This window comes from Lipomyces japonicus, assembly GCF_038497905.1.
Source record: "Lipomyces japonicus strain CBS 7319 unplaced genomic scaffold V1514scaffold_98, whole genome shotgun sequence".
NCBI lineage: Eukaryota > Fungi > Ascomycota > Lipomycetes > Lipomycetales > Lipomycetaceae > Lipomyces > Lipomyces japonicus.
In genome coordinates, this window is record NW_027117910.1 from 2107 (window position 1) to 17406 (window position 15300).

At 46.5% G+C, this 15300-nt stretch overlaps 4 protein-coding genes across 4 annotated transcripts; 2 read left to right on the forward strand and 2 right to left on the reverse strand.

Moving 5' to 3' along the window:
* Positions 1-264: 264 nt before the first annotated feature.
* Positions 265-2247, forward strand: V1514DRAFT_322861 (Cullin repeat-like-containing domain protein; the record flags this gene model as incomplete). Its single annotated transcript, XM_066926146.1, has 2 exons — positions 265-502; positions 572-2247. 2 exons carry the CDS (start codon positions 265-267, stop codon positions 2245-2247), a joined length of 1914 nt encoding a protein of 637 aa, XP_066780604.1.
* A 159-nt stretch (positions 2248-2406) lies between these two features.
* V1514DRAFT_345396 (acyl transferase/acyl hydrolase/lysophospholipase) lies at positions 2407-4771 on the forward strand (the record flags this gene model as incomplete). Its single annotated transcript, XM_066929230.1, has 2 exons — positions 2407-2464; positions 2541-4771. The coding sequence occupies 2 exons, from the start codon at positions 2407-2409 to the stop codon at positions 4769-4771; spliced, it is 2289 nt and encodes a 762-aa protein (XP_066780605.1).
* Positions 4772-4884: 113 nt separating this feature from the next.
* On the reverse strand, positions 4885-6645 carry V1514DRAFT_286955 (uncharacterized protein; the record flags this gene model as incomplete). The annotated part of the gene is made up of 2 exons (XM_066925210.1): positions 4885-5533; positions 5609-6645. 2 exons carry the CDS (start codon positions 6643-6645, stop codon positions 4885-4887), a joined length of 1686 nt encoding a protein of 561 aa, XP_066780606.1.
* A 716-nt stretch (positions 6646-7361) lies between these two features.
* On the reverse strand, positions 7362-11661 carry V1514DRAFT_345398 (P-loop containing nucleoside triphosphate hydrolase protein; the record flags this gene model as incomplete). Its single annotated transcript, XM_066929231.1, has 8 exons — positions 7362-7831; positions 7879-8574; positions 8708-8755; positions 8811-8883; positions 8933-10285; positions 10318-11098; positions 11140-11333; positions 11386-11661. 8 exons carry the CDS (start codon positions 11659-11661, stop codon positions 7362-7364), a joined length of 3891 nt encoding a protein of 1296 aa, XP_066780607.1.
* Positions 11662-15300: the final 3639 nt, after the last annotated feature.

Below are 15300 nucleotides of genomic sequence, written 5' to 3' on the forward strand. Positions count from 1 at the left end.
GGAAAGTGAATTGTAAAAAAATTAGAGACCATTCTGGTTAAATAATTGATCCTTTTTTGGATGTATTATTTATTGTCAAAATACTTTTTATCGATGTACATTTTCGCTTGATATCGATTTAGTTTGGTCAACTACGAGCTACTCATCACTTACGTAATATATGTGTCAAGACTTATTGTATCTTCAAGAACGTGTAATATGATTCCAATGTCTTCTGTCTTCATTACATACGCTCATTATCAACTGCTAATGGGTGGCTTCTAAATGTCTCGGCCAGGATTGCTTCGATCTAATACTGGTGGCTTAAACGGACAATCAAATGCATCCTCGTTGAGCACGTTCCAAGCCACTGCCACGTTAGAGGCAGCACTGAGCAAGGCGAACGACATCACGGACAAGATCGCGCTGAGCTTAAATCGGCTTGGTGGTGCCAGTGTGGCGATTGAAAATGCAATCAAACCAATATCTGGGTCATCGCAATTATATTCAAATATTAAAAAGAGTGAGTTAAAGAAAAAAAGAAAGAGAGAAAGAGAAGACAAGCAGGGAGGTTAATGATGATTGAAAATAGATCTTGATGCAACGGCGAGTGAATTAGAAGTTTTAAGGTCACGCCAAAGCGTATATGACGAGGAAGAACCAAGAATTAAAAGAGGGAATTTAGAAGTTACCGAATATTATCAAAGCATCGTGCGAATTAACGATGCGATCAAGGCTTTGGAAAGTTCAAACTTGAAAAGCTCACAACAGGTCACGTTAAAGATGAAGCAGCTGATCAACGCTGCAGTTTCTAACGTGCGAGAGAAATATCGCAAGACCTTGTTGTCAGTATCTCAAGTTTTGCTGGAAAAGGAGTCATCGACCTCGACAGAATTTACGGTAGCGATTCCGGGATCGACGTTGCAATCATTGTCAGTCATGGTAGATTTCTTCATGACCACTGACATGTCAGTTACGGTACCAATATATGCAGATATTAGGGGAAAGTATATCACGCATAACTTGTCAGTGCTGGCAGGGGCGGTCGTGAAGAACGACGTGAAGCGGGTAGGTGGATACTATGTGAAAGGCAGCAACAGTGCGTTCACGTCATATTTACAAGCCATCACGAGCGTGATTATTGAGGAAGACAAAAACGTGAAAGCGATATTCAAGACCAAGAATGACGTTCAGGTTGCATTGCAAGACACGACGAGCGAGTTGGAAAAATCATACCACGCCACCATGTTGACAGTTGACGTGGCCGTCAAGAAGAACGTGATTGCGGATTGCTTATACGGGTTTGACGTGTTGGAGCAAGTCCACGCTGCCAACGGCGAATTACTTTTATCGACGGATTCGAACTCGGTTAATTTGGAAACCGCCATTAAGGAATTGCGCAAGACCGCACAGGATGCATTGCCGGATATGCTGCGCCATGTCGAGACTTCCGTGACGTCGCTGGCCAATCTGCCTACAGACTTTGCCATTTTGGAAATCACAAAGGACACGACAGATTGGATCCTGAGGTTGGAAGATTACGACACAATTTTAGCCTCGGTCTTGACGTCGCTGGGAAATCCGTCTTCATGGCCGCTGCGTTTAAATTACGGGTCCACGTTTAACACGGCACCAGGCACGTCGGGCAAGAATTCTTACACTGGCACTGAACTTCTATCACTTTTCATTTCCGAATTGGTTGATGACCTGTTGATTAATATTGAGGCTAAGGCCCGCACGCAATACCGCAAGGTGACTAGGGTCGGATTACAAGTTTTGGCTAACCTGTTGTGGGTCGAACGCGGCTTGCGATCGTCACGAGAGATTACATCAATATTAATGACATCATCAGGGTTTGACAGGTTAGAGAAATTGAAAAAGAGGGCGCTAAATATGTTTATGGATGGGTGGAAAAACTTGGCAGGGTACTTAATGGACGTGACCGTTGTGCGGACCAATAGTGTTAGTTCGGGTCATAGCAGCAACAACCACAGTAAAGGTTTAATGTCGTCCAAGGATCGGGAAGTGATTAAGGAAAAATTTCGCAATTTCAATACTGACCTTGATGAATTGGTGGCCAAGTTTAAAGAATACAAGATTGCTGACCCGGAATTGCGATCGTTCTTGGTCAAAGAAGTGGCATTTATTTCGCCATTGTATCATCGGTTTTATGAAAAGCACAAGGCTGGTGAATTTTCCAAACATACGGAGAAGTATATAAAATACACGAGAGCCCAGTTGGACCAAGTGTTGACTTCGTTAGCATGAATTTTATATAGTTACAATATGGAACTAAAAAAAAAAAAAAAAAAAAAGTTATTCTAATGGTCAAGTGCGGCGCCGATGTGATGTGCGGGCGAAGGGTTATCGTGATGGGGAAGCAGTCGATAAAATTGGAATCTTGTAAATCACACCGGACGATACAAGATGCATGTGCGTCGGTTGTGGAAGACGTTAATTCCTGTAACTACACAGACACGTCGAAGTAAGAAAAATAAATACAAATAAATTAAATTAAAATTGCGCTCGAGAAACGATTTAACACGGGATATGATAAGCAGGGTACATTATTCTGGCCGGTGCCGGCATCGCGACTGCCAGCTTGACGGATCATGCAATCAGAAATGATGATAATAAATTGACTAAATCCCTCAAACCTGACAACTACGATGACGGTCATTACAGTAACAATAACAACAACCAAAAAAAAAAAATTAACGGTAGCGATGATAACAAGTTTAAACAAGTACAAGATTCATTGAATTCAACATGGGACAACATGCGAACGCACTACCTTCAACTTCACACCAAAGTGCAACAATCGCTTGCCGACGCGGCAGAGTGGGATACCGTAATTAGCTCAATCACAAATTGGTCATCGTCATGGCCATCATGGGTGAGCAAACTGCAAGCCATTATCGATATTGACGACCCTGCCGGTCTCGGATTTGAAATCATCAGGGACGCGCACGATGAGTCGGTTAATCCTGAACTTGCCATCACTACAGCTTACGTCAGGGTCGGCACGGAACTGCCTGACGAGGAAACCCGGTTTCGGGATTGCAGGTCGAGGTTTACGAAGGCCGGATTGGCCAGGTACTTGAACGTGCCGGAGTCGTCTGTAGACGAGCGGGACGTGCCCGTGATTGCCATCACCGGTTCCGGTGGCGGATACCGGGCCATGATTGCCACGGCGGGTTATGTGTTGTCGGCCGAGCAGACCGGCCTGTTGGACTGCGTAACCTATCTGGCCGGGGTGAGCGGTAGTTGCTGGTTGCTGGCCGTGTACTACGCCATGGCTCGAGGTTCAGGTGTGGCGGACGTGCTGGAACATGTAAAGGCCAGGGTTGGCACGCACATTGCATTCTTGCCCGCCGTGATAAACCTGTTTATGACGGCACCGACGGACAAGTACTTGCTGCACGGCGTCGTGGAGAAGGCGAACCGGTACGGGCATGCCGCGATTGCCTTGCCGGACGTGTACGGCGTTTTGCTAGCCAGCCGGTTAATGGTCCCTGCTGATGAAGTGACGATCGATCGTGCCGGGCTTAAGATTTCGAACCAGCGCGAACTGGTGGACATGGGTGCCGTGCCCATGCCGATATACACGGCTGTCCGGCACGAAATCGGCTTGACCGAGGCCGAACAGCGCAAGGCAGACGAAAAAGCTGATGGCAACACCGACACAGCGGCAGCAGCAGGGTACGAACTGGCCCACAAGCGCACGAGTTGGTTTCAATGGTTTGAATTTACACCGTATGAGTTTGGCAGCGAAGAAGCCGGCGCGTGGATTCCAACGTGGAGCCTGGGCCGGCGGTTTCAGAACGGCAAGTCGGTCGATGTTGTGCCCGAGGTCGACATGAGCTTGCTACTGGGCACGTTCGGGTCCGCGTTCTGCGCCACGTTGTCGCACTATTACCGTGAGATCCGGCCGCTGATTAGTAGCAGCGTTATTGTTGGTGGCGATAGTGGTCGCAACTTGCTGGACAACATGCTGCGCGAAAACGAGGAAGACTTGAAGCAGGTGCACCCGATCTCGCCATCGGGCTTGCCTAACCACGTGGCCGGGCTGGAAGATTTGTTGCCGGCATCGTGCCCGGCCAGCATGCACACCAGTGACCAGATCGAGTTGATGGACGCCGGCATGGACAACAACCTGGCATTTTATCCGTTATTGCGGCCGCACCGTGGCGTGGACATGATCTTGGCGTTCGATTGCTCGGCCGACGTGCAGACCGTGCCCTGGCTCGACGTCACTGCCGATTACGTCAAAAAGAAGGGCATCCGGGGCTGGCCTGCTGACGCGCGATGGCCCAAGGAGGCTGACGAGCCTGAGCAAGACAACGGCGACAAAGAGAGCGAGCGCAGGCCGGCAGAGAAGGCGGCGAGAACGTTGGGCCCGGTAAGTATCTGGTCCGGCACGATGGACGACGCCGATGATAACCACGTGGTGGTCGAGCCGGGCCGGATCAGCACGCAGCAGGAACTGGACGCTCGCGTGTCGTCTGTCACGGCCGGCCTGACGCTGGCGTACTGCCCGCTGATTCCAAACCACGCTGCCGTGCCCGGCGTGGACCCGGACTCGTCACCGTACATGTCCACGTGGAACTTCATATACTCACCTGACCAGGTGGCCAACGTCGTCGCGCTCGCGCAGGAAAATTTTGCCGCTGGCCAGGATGACATCCGGCACGTCGTGAGGTTGATTTATGAACGCAAGCGGCGGAACCGGTTATCCAACGAGCAACGGGACCGAGAGTCATGGCGGGGCAAGGTTTTGCATGGGAGGTGAAACGTGTTGAAGAAACGTGCAAGGTTTCGATTGTAGATATATAGACGTATTATTCATTAAAAAAAATCATAAACAGTAGGCTCATAAACAAATAAGATAAAAGAAAAAAATATTTAATGATTGTAGTCGCCGACTTCCCATACGCCGCGAGGCAGGTTTGGTACAAGCACATCTGACCTGGCAAAAGGCGGGGGCGGAATTGATCGTTGAGGTTGCGGTAAAGAGTGGTAGAGCTGAGAATTAGGTTGTTGCAACAGATATGCCGGTTGATTATTATCATAGTAAGGATTCTTGTTATTATTATTATTATCAGAAGTTGTTGTGTTGCTATAATCGTTGTTTATAATCATGGTGTTGGCGGCCGCGATTGGGGAAGAAGAAGGAGAAGTAGATGTGGTAGTGGTGGTGGAGGGTTGGCCCGGCTGGTCATAGGAAGCAGAATATTTGCCAACGATTTTGCACAGCGCGTTGGGCAAGACGCGCCATGAGAAAACCTTGACATCTTTTTCGATATTGCGTGGTCTCGGCATGGGGAATCTCATGATTAACTTGAAAAATTGTTCGGATTCGGGTTTCCCCTTTGATACTGTGAGAGGCCGATAACCTTCTAGGTTACGACGGATGCGATTTTTCTCTTCGACCGAGAACCGGGACGACACGATTTGTTCGAGCAAGTAAATGCAATCGACCGATGTCACGTAGTAATCATTAAACGCGGGCCAATGGATGCAAGAAATAATGCAGTCGCCGCGGCCACGCGTACTCGAGACTGGACCAGCAGTGCTAATCGAAGAAGAAACCGTGGTGGTTGACGACGGCGTGGTGGTGATTGAGGACATTGCAGTGGTGGTAGTGACCGGATTCATGACATCAAATTCTTGCTGCGAAATGGCCTCCGCCGTGATGGACACTGCCGCGCCAGCCTGCAAATAAAAAAAACGGACCAGCCGCCTGCATGATTTGATTTCGTCGGAAGACCATGCGGTCGTGAGTGAATCCAGATCGGTTTGGATGCGCAATGAAGCCCTGCTTGCGGATGAGAACGTGGGTGAAGTGGGAGACGTGGGAGACGTGGGTGATTTGATGGACGTGCGCACTAGCGTGGGTACTTGAATTTCAGCTGGCGGTTGTATTCGCATGGACTCTTGCTGTTGTTGCTGTTGTTGCTGTTGTTGCTGTTGTTGTTGATGATGTTGAAGAAATGACGGCCGGCGGTGTTGTGGCATATGTAATGGCATGTGCTGCTGCTGATGATGGTGGCCTTGTTGTTGCATGTTATGCAGCGGCAGTTTTGGTTGTGAGAACATTTGCTGAGATGATGGCGGTTGCAAATACGGCCTTGGCAAATATGCCTGTGAGAGTGACAATGGAGATGTCGATGACTGAAACGGTGGCAGCAGCTGTTGCTGTTGCTGTTGCTGTTGTTGCTGCTGAATCACCGCAGGTGGGCCATGGCCGTGCCGGCCAATCAAGGCATTACTAACATACACGAATTCTGCTACCGGCACAGATCCAACCTGGCGCCCACCCGAGTCTTGCACAATCAACGTGACCGGGACCCACGACGAGGCTGCATCGCCGCCGCCAGGAGCGCCAGGCACGGTCGCGGTCACGGCAAAGTAAAACCTGCCACCACTGCCACCACGATCTGCTGCTGCCGGTCCTGAGTCAAATTCGATTGATCCAAGTCCGGTTTCTGGCGGTGGCCGGGTTCGGGAAAGACCAACCGCACACCTGACGTTGCCGAACCCGACACGCACGACCGGCGCGGCCGGGTTGGACAACAAATCTTGGCCCGACGCGACGTGCACGGTGAACAAGTCGCCTTCACGACCACGTGGATCCGAGCATTCCAACACGACAGGGAATTCCATGACCAAGTAAAACCAAAAGCCAAAACCCCTCCCAAAAAGGGTGCTTGCCAAAATGATCCTAAAGAGAACAAACTAATGCGAGTCCTGAAAAAAAAAAAAAAAAAGAAACGCTCCACCCGCAAAAAGAGTAAAGATGCCTAGGCAAGGACGGAGGTCACTGCTTGCTTTGATAAGCAGCCGAACAGCAGCGCCAATGCGGCAGCAAGACGACGAGCGTACGTTCGCCGGTCCGGGCGTTGACAGCCAAAACCGACACTTTAGCGGCGCAACCGCGTACGCTCCCAGCTGAGTCAGCGCTTATCTATCCTATGTGTGCACCCGCTTCGCATTATTGCACTGGCTCTGCATCACGGCTCTGCTGTCATGGCCCGTGTTTCTGTTGCCAACCTCCGTCTCTGCACGCCTCGCCAGCCTGGTGCTGCTTGAAGCTGGCGCCATGCCGTCACGGGCTGCTGCATTCACGGCTGCCGTGCGCGGGGGAGGGAAGCTGCCGAGCCCTGACCCAACGCTCAGCTCGGGTTCCCCCCTGAAACTCAAAATGATGATAAAGTATTAAAGATACAACTACAAAATAAATGCAAAAATAGATCCGTCAAAAATCATCCTCGCTAATGCTCGATTTTTCACACAAGCCATGGAAAATGCCACCTTGATCATACAATTGCTTTGGCGGGCCAAACTCGGCCACGGTTACCTGGTCCAGCACCAAGATCTTGTCATAATGAAATCGTCTTGAGCCTGTGGGCGATGCACAGGATCGTGCAATGACCAAACTCGTGACCAATCACGGCCTGCACCCGCGCATCGGTTTGGTAATCAACTGAAGACGTGGCCTCGTCCAACACCAAGATCCGGAATTGCCGCATCAACGCGCGCGCCCGCGACAACAGTTGCCGTTCGCCCAGTGAGAAATTTAATCCCTCGTCTTCAACTTCCTGGTCTAACCGGAACTTGTACTGTTGCTGCTGCTGCAGTTCGGCCTTGCCATCCGGCGCATTCAATCCGGCTCGCCGCAACGCATCCCAAAGATCGGCATCCGCATAAGTGCCAAACGGATCCAGGTTCGACCGAATCGTGCCGTTAAACAATACCGGGTCTTGGTGAATAATGGCAAGCTTCGTGCGCAAATCATGCAAGCCAATAGTTGAATGTCCACGCCGTCGATCGAGATCGTGCCCGTACTCAGCTCCGCAAGCCGGTACAGAGCAACCATGATCGAACTCTTGCCCGCACCTGTGCGGCCGCAAATGCCGATTTTCTCTCCACCTTTAATGTCCAGGCTAATCCCGTTAAGCACGTACGGCAGTTCTGGCCAGTATTTCAGAAAAACATTGTCCAGCTTGACACTGCCCGCGGTCGGCCACTCCGGTGCCGGCGCAACAGAGCTGTCGGCCCTGAACGCGGCCTCGCTCGGCACCTGGTCAATATAGTACTGCACGCGCTCGACCGCGTTCATGTTGTTTTCCATCTCCGCCAGCTGCTTGATCACCATGGCCATCTGCATGCTCAGTGCCATACAATAACTCAGCACCAACCCAATCGGCGACGGCGACACCGAAAAAACTCCACACACGGCCACCAAGCCTGCCACGGTCGTCATCAATATCGCCACCGTCTCCAACCGGCATGACAGCCACCGCTGGTTGGCCAAGATCACATACGAAAACCGGTTCATGTAATCCAATGACCGCTCCATGTGATTCACAAACCGTGATTGCTCATTGTAAGCCCGAATCGATGTTAATCCGGTCAAGCTCTCTGAAAAATGGGAAAAAACGTTCGACCTTGCGATCGAATCCATGCGTTTAAGCTCGACCGCGGAAGCACGATAATATGCAATCACGAGCACGTAAAAAACAAGCAACACCACCAGCGCGATCGCAAACCAATAAAAATAAGCAACAATAAGCATAAAAATCCCATTCACGCCTGTCGCGGTAAGCAAAAACATGCGGATCGAGTCCGTCAACGTCGTGTCCATGACTTCCACGTCGTTTGAAAATCGGTTAATGATTCTTCCGATCGGGTTCGTGTCAAAAAATGCCATCGGTGCCCGCAATACCTTGTCGACCGCCTTGCATGTTCATCTTGACTGACGCATTCGAACCAGCTAAAAAAAAATTATTAGTGAAAACAATCAGCTACACTTAATTAATATCACATACCATAGGTTGTTATCCACCCAAAAACAAACATTAAAATCGCAGTAATAATTCCAAGTCCAACAAACAAGCCAATCTAAAACTATTAGAGCCAATATTAAAAAAAAAAAAAAAAAAAAACTCACGTAAAATCCCTTGGTCTCATGAAACTTGTCCTGCGTCCAATATGACAACCAAAGATTGGTCAAGATCTGACATCCGCTGGCCACGATTGTAAACAACAAAATCAACGGCGGAATCGTCCATGACAGGTACTTACCTCCAGCAGCGCGAAAGTATGTCATGTACACGTCCAACGCCACGCCATCACGATTACGTTCCTCCGCCTTTATCAACTTGCCGCCACCGTTGCCGGGTTTTTCGCCAGTCTTGCCTCCTGCAGGAACTACAGAAATCTTGTCGCTACCTCCCTTTTGGTTTCCATCATCGCCGTTGTCATCATCATTGTCGTTGTCGTTTTTGTCGTCATTGCTCGCAGCTAAACTGTGCGTGGTCAATTCGGCAAACTTTGGACACGAAATCAGCAACTCATCGTATGTGCCGATGGTCAAGCCACCGTGGCCGTCCATGAAAATGATCCAGTCCGCACGAGGCAGCACATGCAACTGATGCGTGGCCAGTAACCGGGTCCAATCCGACAGTAAGCCGCAGATGCAGTTGTCGACCAACAACTTGCCCACATGCAAATCCACGGCGGACAAGACGTCATCAAGAATGACAATGTCTGAGTCATAATACGACGCGTGGGCCAACGAAATGCGAGATTTCTGGCCACCAGAAATGTTGATGCCGCGCTCGCCAATCTCGGTCGAATCACCGCCGGTAAGGACCTTGATGTCATGTTCAAGCGCGCATGCTTCCACGACCGCATCGTACCGGTCGGCATCAAACTCGCGGCCAAACAAAATGTTATCCCGCAACGTGGCATTCTGGATCCACGGCGTAGGGCAGTACGCTACCTTGCCGCCAATCTTGACCTGGCCAGCAGTCTGTCGCATCTCGCCTACCAAGGACGCCAATAATGAAGTCTTGTCCGACCCAATGAACCCAGTCACGACAACTAATTCACCCCGCTTGATTGTCAAATTAATATTACGCAATCCGGAAACTTCTGTTGCATGCGGTTCGTCCGCGTTCGACCCTGTAACTCCTTCTTCAAGCTTCTCAATCACGGTATCAAGTTCAATCTCATTAATAACACTGCTGGTCACGTTTGCCGACTCGATTGAAATCGCTCTTGACAATGCATTTTCTTTTTCTTCTTTGACCTTTTTGTTTAGCCATCGCAATTTTCTCTTGGATGTCGCTTTGGTATCCTTCTCACCACGTATGTGACTATCATCATCATCATCATCATCATCTGGCTCGTCTTGCTCCCATTCAAACGACGCGTTAACCACTTCGATGGCGTCATGCAACAATAAATCAGGCTCAGTCACGCCCGCAAGTTCTTCGGCAAACAACATTTTTTCTATTCGCTGCAGAGTCACGTATGCATCCGTTGCTGAACCCAAAAAGCCTGCGGCAGCAACATGAGCGGCACGCGAAGCATGTTAAACAATGCCAACGACGCAAAAACCTTGGCAGGTTCAAGCTTGGCACCGGTAAGTGACAACACGACAAACGAAATCATGGACGCAAAAATTGGTACGGTAAGCGAAATAGCATAGATGGCGGACTGCAGCACGAGTAAGACGCGCACGAGCCTGATCTCCTTGTACCTGATTTCCTTCAGGCGAGAGAAATATGACAATTCCCAAGCAAAAAACTTAATCACGCGCATGGTCGACAACAGCTCTTGCATGAGTCTGATTCGAGCATCCGTAAACACGACAGACTTGAACCTACGCTTGCCGATCGTCTTTGTAATCACGGCAATGGCCGGCCTGACAAGAAACAGGATGGTAATGCCGCACAGGGCCGACACACCAATGTTGACTAGCAACAGCACGATGCACAAAATAAGCGGCACAGGCGCATCAGTTAAATGATGGAAAAAATTGGAAGCAAACTCGATCCGGAACGTATCGGTTGACATCAAGTTCGTGATTTTGCCGTTTGAAAATTCCAACCGCGACTTGTTTGACAACACCAGTGACTTACGATACAGGGCATTGATCAGCACCGTGCACGTATGCGAGCCAGCCTTGTTACTGTAATAAAAATATTGCTGCTGCGTAATGCCAGACACAAACAGCATGACTACTAGACCAATGACCAAGCCGACGCCCTTGCCGACACCGGATTCCTGGCCAGCATACCAGTCGGCCACAAAATAAATCACTTTCCGACTAACTTGCGGCGTCCTCATTTGCAGCACGTCGACAATGACCCGGCAAGCAAACAAATACCAAATATCGAAAAAAAAGTGTCGTTCATGGCACGCAAAACAAGATTATGAGAATGCTTGCCAGGCTCCTGTCGGGCTTTTAAGTTTGCAAGAAACTTGTCAGTCATGATCTTGGCCGTCCGGTTATCGTCGATAATCGGAATATCATTAATTTCCAACGGTCTCGCATAGCCAGTCTGTGAATTGTGACAGGAATCTGGCCTAAAAAAACCACACAATCATACTTACAACCATGAGTGGAGTCATCCAGTTAAAGTACAACTTGGAAACAAAATTTGCCTTGATTTCGTTTGTAATCGGAGCCACTTCAGGAACCGATGGCGGATTTTGTCTTGCAACCAGATTCAGCCATCGCAGGACAGTCGACAACTTGCTTGCCGACTTTAACGGCCCAGAAGCTGATTCGGCCGATTGGGTAGACATGGTCTTCACGTCGAGTTGCTTGTCGAGGTCTTCATTATCGTCATGACTGCTAACTTCATGCGTCGTAGTAGAAGAAGTCATGATCACTATATCTCTGTCTTTGGACAGTTTTGATAACCTCAATTAAATATATATATAAAGGTGTTTAGTTAAATCAATATAAACAGTGTTGAAAAGCTTAAACGGAAATAAGGTAAGGTTGTACCATCAGGCCATCAAACTTTTTTTTTTTATCTTAAAAAAGGGCTTACAGATCCCGAACTATATTTTCTATCTAAAATATGATGAACATTTTAAGACTGTAGCGCTAAAGAAAAGCCGAAAGACAGGAATATGTAAAAATCAGAAAAGCTAAAACAAAAAAGAAAGAAAGAAAAAACGCTGCTTGAAGTTACCCCCGATGAGCACTAGCATCAACTACTTGCTGTACTGTACGTACTAATATAGTTTCATACTTTTTTTTTTTTTTTTTGACAATCACCTTTGTGCAATTTTGAACGATAAAGATGTTTTGCATGTTTTTAATTGCGTATATTCATATCATTGTTACGTTTGTATGCAATTTTTTTTGTCTCTTTTCGTTAGTAAGTGATTATGGGCTTAGAGCAAAGCTGCACGACCAGGTTAAAGCCGGAGATAAAATTCAATCACCACTTGGAGATGAGATATTGTTCGGATATTCCGAACCCCTTGAATTGACACTGCTCTAATTAACGGTGCTTAACCCCTGGATGTATAATTGGTTACTAAAATTGGCACAATTGTAACGGAGATTAATCAAGTGCATACGCGTACAAAACATATGGCGCCCGCGCTCCGGTGGCAACTGCCGGCTCATTTCTATTCATTTCAAGTGTACAACAATCCTGCGGTTTCTATAGAAAATAATAGGGTTCCATAGATGATATAGTGTTGCACAGTGTTAAGCAATACGTTATACTTTAACAATCAAAAATAGTTCTTATACAATAATAAATACACACAACTTATCAATATCAATATAATAGAACCTAGTGATAACCAATTTGATCTGAATGAACTATGAGAGTTGTATGCGTACCTCTAGAAGAGGCGAGAGTCCGATTCATGTCTTTTTGAAGATTCTTAAATCTGGGTAAGGGACCTATCCCTTGATAACTGTAGGGTCAGGGACAAAATTCCAACACACCCCCAGAAGCGTGTACCGGTGCTAAGCTTCGACTTGCAAACAATTCCTGAACTTCTGAAACTTAACACTATCAAGTGGTTTGGTGAAAACATCGGCAAACCATATCTGATGTCGGTACCCATTTGACGCCCATTTCTCCATTTTTGATCTGTTGTCTAACATAAGCGACTCTGATTCAAAATGTTTCGACCTGTTGAGAAATTGATCTGATTGACTGATTGCAATAGCACTCTGATTATCTTCGTATACGACTGGCGTAGAAAAAGTAATTTCCAGGTACTCCAGATATCCATGTAGATTTCATAGGAGTTTTGGTAGCCTTTGATTCTGTCAGGCTCATTCTTTCTAGAAGCTCAGTCGACGCTTGTTCCTGATTAAGTTTCATGATACGATCATTAGTGTTTCTCTTGATTCGCACCACCAGAAACTTATCAACATCTCCAAGTCTTTTGATTTTGAACTCTTTTTCGAGGTAACTGATAAATTCTTCAATAACTTCTGGACTAGTCCCGGTAACAATCATATCATCAACATATACAAGGACAATAGTTTTATCTCCATTTGGTGTATCTTTGACATAAGTACAAGTTTCCTTTATACACTTTTTGAAACCAAAACTTGTAATTTTTTTTCTTCAAGAGTATCAAACCAGGCTCTAGCAGCTTGTTTCAGACCATATACAGCTTTATTCAGTTTGCACACCTTGTCACCAATACCGTATTCTTTTGGTTGCTCCATGTAGATTTCTTCTCTGAGTTCCCCATTCAGGAATGCAGTCTTCACATCAAGTTGCTTCACTTCCCATTTGAAGAAATTTGCAATGGCTAATATTGTCCTGACTGTTTCAATTCTCGCAACAGGTGCTGATATTTCATCTTTATAAAAATCTCTGCCTGGTACTTGATTAAATCCTTTAGCAACTAGTCTTGCCTTTTCAGTATAAGTTCCATCGGTAGATTCCTTGATCGCAAACACCCAGCGATTCTTAATGACAGGTACACCTTTGGGACGATTAACAAGTTCGTATGTATTGTTCTCGAGGAAAGAATCTATTTCATTCTCCATTGCTTCTATCCATTTTCCTGCCTTATTACAATTTACTGCTTCCTCATATGTGGTAGGACAGTAAGGTAAAACAAGTGCAACCATGTGTTCGGCATTATTATCGAAGAATCCATTTTCATCAAACTTTGTATCCCTTGAATAGTAAAGTGTCCCACCTTCTGGATCATAACATATTACCGCTTTCTTTGACTCAGCGTATCCGACGAACATCCCTATTTTAGCTCTGGGTCCAAGCTTACTCTGTTTTTCTTTATCGATGTATGTATAAACTTTACATCCCCACACTCTGAGATTTTCGAGTGTTGGCTCTGTATCATAAAACAATTCATGAGGGGTCTTTGACGCTTTATTGGCTCTTGACAGTACTCTGTTTCGTAGATAGACTTGATGTTTCATTGCCATTGACCATAATTTTTCTGATGCATTGGCTCCTGCCATCATAGCTTTTCCTCCTTCAACAATTGTTCTATTCATTCTTTCTGCAACGCCATTTTGTTGTGGATTATATGCAACTGTTGTCTGATGTTCAATTCCACAATCCTTCAAATACTGACTCATCACATTGGAAGTAAATTCTCCTCCATTATCTGATCTCAAAACTTTGATTCTTCTCTGCAACTTTACTTCAATCCTCGTCTTGTACTCCTTAAAACACTGAAATACATCTGACTTATATCTTACAAGATACAAAAAAGTAAACCTCGAATAATCATCAGGTTTTTATATATTTTTTGAAAGTATCTTAGGTCCTTTATATATATTAAAAGAAAAGTAACAAAGAATCTGAAACCACCAATTGAGTCAACCGGAAACGGACCACACACATCAGAGTGAATCATACCCAACGGTCCATGGGTTCTGTTCTCTGAATCTGGCAATGGAAACTCCTGGAATTTATTGATAATACAAGCATCACAGTGAAATAATTCATCTTTATCTGATTCTTTAATTTCTATTCCCGGCGCTGCAAGAGATTTAATTGTTTTTATGTATATTTGGAATTTATATGACCGAGTCTTCTGTGAGCAAGATCCTCGGAAATAACGGAAGAGACAGACGGATATGATAAATCAGTTATATTTAGATAATCCTTCCCAAGATATCTTGACAGCTCAGCAATAACCTTATTATCCTTCACAATGATACTATTATCGGTACCAGCATCTGAGTAGGCAACAATGTCAAATTCCTTCGATGCCTTATATCTCAAACCATAAGACCTTGTTCCGTTGATGTATCTGGCAAGATGCTTGATAGAATCGAATTCAGTGGGTCCATTCTCTCGATTATATTTAGACAATCGTCCGACAGATTACGAAATATCTGGTCTTGTTCTGGTACTCAAATACAATAATGACCCGATATAAGATTGGTATTCTGCTTTTCACATTTGCGGTCAAGAGAAATTATTTGCATTTGATAATCAGTTTAAGTGTCCCAGTTTGTACACTTTAGATATGACACCGATCAGAGTTGCGAAGGGTGGT